The 6,000-nt window shown below is 38.0% G+C and overlaps 2 protein-coding genes across 2 annotated transcripts; one reads left to right on the plus strand and one right to left on the minus strand.

Moving 5' to 3' along the window:
• Window positions 1-620: 620 nt before the first annotated feature.
• Window positions 621-2,936, plus strand: LOC116028444 (protein ALUMINUM SENSITIVE 3). The gene is made up of 3 exons (XM_031270160.1): window positions 621-1,033; window positions 1,971-2,216; window positions 2,437-2,936. Exons 1-3 carry the CDS (start codon window positions 794-796, stop codon window positions 2,749-2,751), a joined length of 801 nt encoding a protein of 266 aa, XP_031126020.1. The 5' UTR covers window positions 621-793; the 3' UTR covers window positions 2,752-2,936.
• LOC116028445 (pathogenesis-related protein PRB1-3) lies at window positions 2,905-3,783 on the minus strand. Its single transcript, XM_031270161.1, has one exon. The coding sequence runs from the start codon at window positions 3,633-3,635 to the stop codon at window positions 3,009-3,011; it is 627 nt and encodes a 208-aa protein (XP_031126021.1). The 5' UTR covers window positions 3,636-3,783; the 3' UTR covers window positions 2,905-3,008.
• Window positions 3,784-6,000: the final 2,217 nt, after the last annotated feature.

Genomic DNA, 6,000 nt, shown 5'->3' on the forward strand with positions numbered 1-6,000 from the left:
TTTTAATTTTAAGAATGAACTTTTGTAACCGCTTTGTTAATTCCTGTGATTCTCTTATTTCTAGTCTCCCTGAGATTCTCTTGTTATATATATCATGTAATCTGTATCCTTCAACTATCTCATTGAATACGATACATTCAATTCTTATCGTCATAACTATGATCTTCCCAAATGAAGTGTCACAAGTTCAAACCCTAATAAAAACATTAACTCAAAAATATTAAACTGTAATAGAGTCAATTTTACTATGAAAAAAACCTCACAAAAGGAGGAAGGAATAGTCCAATAAAAAGGGAATTGATAGAGAATCCATGGCCAAAAGATAGGCGAATGGCCCCATCTCGTAAGTCGTAATCCCGTATGTGGACGTACGTACGTCTTATTGCTTTCTTTTTTGTTTACTGCCATTTTATCATTTTAGATATATTCTCTCCCCTTTGTACCAATTTGCCACGATATCCTTACACCTTACCCCACCTTAAATTCTCCCAGCCTTGGAAATTCTTACATATCTCTCAAATGCCAATTCTCATCAGGGGAAGGTCTTTTCTGAATATTTAAAAAACAAAAAAAAAAAAAACAAACAAACAAAAAGGGATCGGAGAAAAGATTAAGACCTCCTATAGCGCGCATGTATATGTACCCACTACACTCTCACACTTCTTCTCTAGGCTAAACCATTTTCATTCTTACACTCTTTCTTGAATTATTCATCATCCCTTAGGCTTCTGAATTCTTATTCTCTTGAGTTCATACATAATTCCTAGTTCTGGAACTGAGATTATTGGAGGCGATGGATTGGGATTGGGAGTGGTTGAAGGAGTTCTTGAAGGGTATGATGAAGCCGGTGGCGGCGCTGGCGGTGGTGGCCATGGCGGTGGCCTTGTCCTACTTGCAGAGATTGGGGCTGGAACGAGAAATGGCGTATTCTATTTTCAGGGCTTTTCTTCAGCTCTCAATCATTGGCTTTGTTCTTCAGTTCATTTTCACCCAGGACAACGTTCTTTGGATACTTCTTGCTTATCTTTTCATGGTACACTTTCCACTTCCATCTTCAACAATAAAAAAAAAACAACTTTTTTTAAAGATAAATTTGCTTCCTTTTTACTTTAAGAAGGAAACCCGTAGTGTGCACTGAATAAACATCGTCATTGTGACACCTAAATTAGCTAATCTAGGTTACTCATGACTGATTAGCTCAAATAGCAGTCATTATCCAAGAATGTACACTAGGTAAAAATTGTCTTGTAATTCTAATGATCTTGTAATAAACCCTAGTTCGATCACAAGTTTAAATTGCTCATAGCTGATTGGTTCAAACTAAGAAAGTTAATTAGTCACTTTGAATGAAAGTCAAACTTATAATTCAGTGACTGGTTTTCTCCCTCCTCTTTGATACAATGATTACAGTCATTTGTGATTCTATACTTGTTTGCTTGTAAGTTTCAGCATTCTTGGTGGATTATAAGCTCTCTTGGCCTTATGTTCTTGATAATCATGTTATTTTTTGTCAGAATACCGGCCAGATTCTTCATTCCTCTGCTAGTCTGCTTTATGTTTATGGTTTTCTCCTTTTCCTGCATCTACCTCCGACGTTGACCTTACTAAATATATGTTTTTTTTTTTTTTATGTTCTTGAAAATCATGTTTATGTTTTTTTAGAACTTGCTGGTACTTCCGTACTAAATCTTCTATGCTCGAGCAGTTATGGATGACTTGTCACTAGAAGTTATTGAGAAATATAACATAGTTTAAATCATGACCAATTAAAGCCATTGAGAAATAGATGGTAGTTTAAGAAGTATTGACTAAATGATTAAGACAAATGATAGATTATTATGTCACCCCGTTTACTTGGATTAATTTATGAACGTCAGAGCTAAATTGTTTAGGCTCTATGATTAAGAACCAACAAGGCATTGAATAATTGGGGGCATAGTGTTATATTGTTTTAATTTGTTGTTGTGCAGGTATCAGTGGCTGGATATACAGCAGGTCAACGAGCGAAGCATGTGCCGCGAGGAAAGTATATTGCCGGGGTGTCCATCTTGGCTGGAACCGCCATGACAATGTTTTTGTTGGTGATCTTGAACGTCTTCCCTTTCACTCCCCGGTACATAATCCCGGTTGCAGGGATGATGGTTGGGAATGCCATGACTGTCACGGGTGTTACAATGAAAAAGCTTCGAGATGACATCAAAATCCAAATGGCCTTGGTATTTAAACCTGCACTCGTTTTGGCTCTGTTTGGCATATCTAGTAGCTAATAGCTTATTTTGGCCCTTTATGTTATACCAAACAGAGGTTATAGCTTATTTGTAGCTTAAAATAAACTATAAACTCTACCAAACAGGACATTTGTATCTTTAGGTTTCAATTTTGTTTGATTTCTGGTTCTGAAATTTCGTTTTCTGGTTTAATCAATCTTGATGCTAGGTGGAAACCGCTTTAGCTTTAGGCGCTACGCCTAGGCAGGCGACGGTTCAGCAAGTGAAGAGGGCGCTGGTTTTAGCGCTGTCTCCTGTCCTGGACAATGCAAAGACAGTCGGGCTTATATCCCTCCCGGGCGCAATGACAGGGCTTATAATGGGAGGGGCTTCTCCGTTGGAGGCCATTCAACTTCAGATTGTTGTCATGAATATGCTTATCGGGGCTTCAACCGTCAGCAGCATTCTCTCGACTTACCTCTCTTGGCCGTCTTTCTTCACCAAAGCATATCAGCTCGAAACAAAGGTTTTTTCCTCTGATTAACCATTCATAATTTCATAATTCGGCGAATATTGTTCGTTCTACGAAATCTTGGTGGCATTGTAAGTTGTATGATTGCCAAATGAACAATGTAGGACTTATGTTGCTATTTTTGTAGATTGATGTCAATTGTCACCCTTGTTGATTAATTAATGATTAGCAATCAAAGAACAAAGATGGGTTTGATTTCTTTTTGACAATTATATTGTTTTCAAATTACATTCACAAAAACAAATGGTTCTGACATCCTTAGAAAGGATTCAGGCCAGGGGGTTTTTACCAATAATATTCCCCTTAGGATAATAGGAACAGACAACATAGACACCTTTCTGATTGTTGCAGTAAACAAAAGTACTGCAACCAACTTTCTTGGTGGATTTCCATATGAGATTAGTGTAGTGTCCGCATTCACACCCGCCCCTCTCGGGCTTGCAAACGCAGACGTTTCTCCTGTGATCGAAATGCTTTTGCTCCTGGAACCAGGTCCGGACCACATCCCGGGGGGTGGACTCTCTGTAGAGCTGCCAAAAAATGTTTTCCCCATATTTGCCATTCCTGGAGTGGATCCTATAGTTGCAGTCATTCTTTCGTTGGACCGCCCAATCGTGGGCGAACTTGGCCAGGGTGGAGTCCCATTGCAGGGGAGGGGATCCCACCTTCGCCCTGAAATCGTTGTGAGCCCTGAGAAAGTCTTGTTGGATCCAATCATATTGGGGAACAAAAGGTTTCATCTGCATTGCAGGCAATGCTGCTGCTGTTAATAAGGGCTTCACAAGCCTCCTCTTGAGCTGGCTTCTTGGGATCCTGTGGTGGATAAGGGCGTCTGTGGAGGAGATGAATGTGATGAAGAGGAGGAAGAAGATAGACAGGGTTATGCCCTTTGCCATTGTTGTTGCTCCGGAGAAATGAATATGGGGATGAATTGATATTGGCTAGCTAGCTACTCGTATCTAAAATGAGAGGAGCGTGGAAAGAGGACCCGTGAGTGTTCATTTAGTTATATGGGTTTCATTTCATTTTCTTGTTCTTGATTGATTCACGGTTCATCATCCATCTAACTTCACCTTTAACCACATATCTATTCTATAAGGTCGGGACTTGGGGGTAAATATATACACGGATTAATAGTTAAAATTTCATAATTTTTTATATTAACTACATCATGTTTAATTCATGGAATAAGTCATGAATGGAATTGTTGTAAATTCGGCATTCATTAACTCAGTTCTCCAAGATCATGTTAGTGTAGTGTAGTTGTACGTCAAGAACAATACAGAGAGAAAAAGAGAAAAAGTAAAGTGAAGAGAAAACTGAAAATGCAGGAATTGCCTTTTCATTAATAATTATTGTTTGTATATATATACACCAAAGATAATCCTACACAAACAACATAGAAGTAGCGAAAAGTGGGGTAATAGCCACATGTAAAATAAATATTTATAAACCACCCATCCATTATCTTACAATACTCAAGCCTCGTTAAAAACCTCGCTAGAAAAACCCAGTGGAAAAATCTAGTAGAAAAAATAGTACACGATATATGTGAAATCACGTGTTACACCGGCCTTATTAAAAACCTTAGCCTAAGAAAAATCTAGTGAGAAAAAACCTAACTAAGAATAAAATAGTACAACCACAAGCCTTCCAGGCATAATCTTCAGGGTCTGTCCATTCAAGTGTGCTTATATGTTGTTGCTCCCCTTGAAGACAACAACCTTCCAATCTTGCGCATCCCAATTTTATGAGCATATTTTTCAAAAGTGTGATGTAGGCAAGGATTTAGTGAACAAATCTTCTAGATTGACACTATAGCGAACTTTTTCAAAAAGAAGTTTACTACTCCTCTAAAGTTCATGTGGATAAAACAACTTAGTTCAATGTGTTTTGTAAGGTTTTCCTTAGCATACTCACTACTCATCTATGCAACACATGCAACCTTGTCTTCATACAGGACAGTGGGGTATCGTCTCTGCTCGCAATACCACACGAGTTATAGATATGACGTATCAATGACCTCAACCATATGCATTCTCGTGAGGCCTCATATAATGCAATGATCTTCGAGTGATTAGACAAGGTAGCAACTAGGAATTATTTAACAGACCTCCAAGATAATGTTATACTTATTACAAAGAAAAACATAACCAGACTAGGATTTGGCATTATGGAGAATAGATATTAATTATAGCATGTTTGGTTCATTGAATATGTTAGGAATATAATAAAATTTCTAAGAATAGACCTATTCAATTATTTGTCTAGACCTTTTGTTTTTGTGAATGGAGTTCATGGGAGAAAGCTATTCCATTTGCAATATGAATAACCATTTCTAGGGAGCCCATGGTATTAGCTATTCCTAAGCTATCGAGAAGACGGGAATAACTTTAATATTAGAATGCCAACAATACCTTATACACACATGGTTATATATATATGTGTGTATATATATATATATATATATATAGGATCGCGTTCAGGTGCGTACTGGCCGCCCAGGAGAGAACTGCGGACGAATCACAGAGCGCCACGTGTCCGGAATGTAGTTGCACATAACGTTATAACTAGGTGCACGTAATGTTATAACTAGGTGCACATAGGTGCACCCAGGTGCATAAATGTTAACAAGGCAAATTACTTGCACCTGCAAGTGAAAATAGGTGCACACGTGCAAGTAAAATGTATTACAAGTACAAGTAAATTGTACAATGAGCATCAATACTAAGTGCACCTAATGTTATAACTAGGTGCACCTATTGCTATAACTAGGTGCACATAGGTTGCAACCAGGTGCATGAATGTTAACAAAGTAAATTACTTGCACAAGTGCAAATAAAATGTATTGCAGATGCAAGTAAAATGTATTACAGGTGCAAGTGAATGGTACAGTGAGCATCAATACTAGGTGCACCTAATGTTATAACTAGGTGCAACCTATGTTATAACTAGGTGCACCTAGGTTGCACCCAGGTGCATGAATATTAACAAGGTAAAATTACTTGCATTTGTGAGTGAAAGTATTTGCGAAAATAGGTGCATGAATATTAATAAGGTAAATTACTTGCACTTGTAAGTGAAAATAGATGCGAAAATAGGTGCACTTGTAAGTGAAACTAGGTGCACTTTTAAGTGAAACTAGGTGCACTTGTAAGTGAAACTAGGTGCACCAAAGTTCCAGTTATTTACGAAAATGCCACCGCGTCATTTTTTTAAAATTGCATCTGATTCGTTGATCTGGACACGTGGACGGCTGTG

The sequence above is a fragment of the Ipomoea triloba genome, chromosome 9 (assembly GCF_003576645.1).
Source record: "Ipomoea triloba cultivar NCNSP0323 chromosome 9, ASM357664v1".
NCBI classification, from domain to species: domain Eukaryota; kingdom Viridiplantae; phylum Streptophyta; class Magnoliopsida; order Solanales; family Convolvulaceae; genus Ipomoea; species Ipomoea triloba.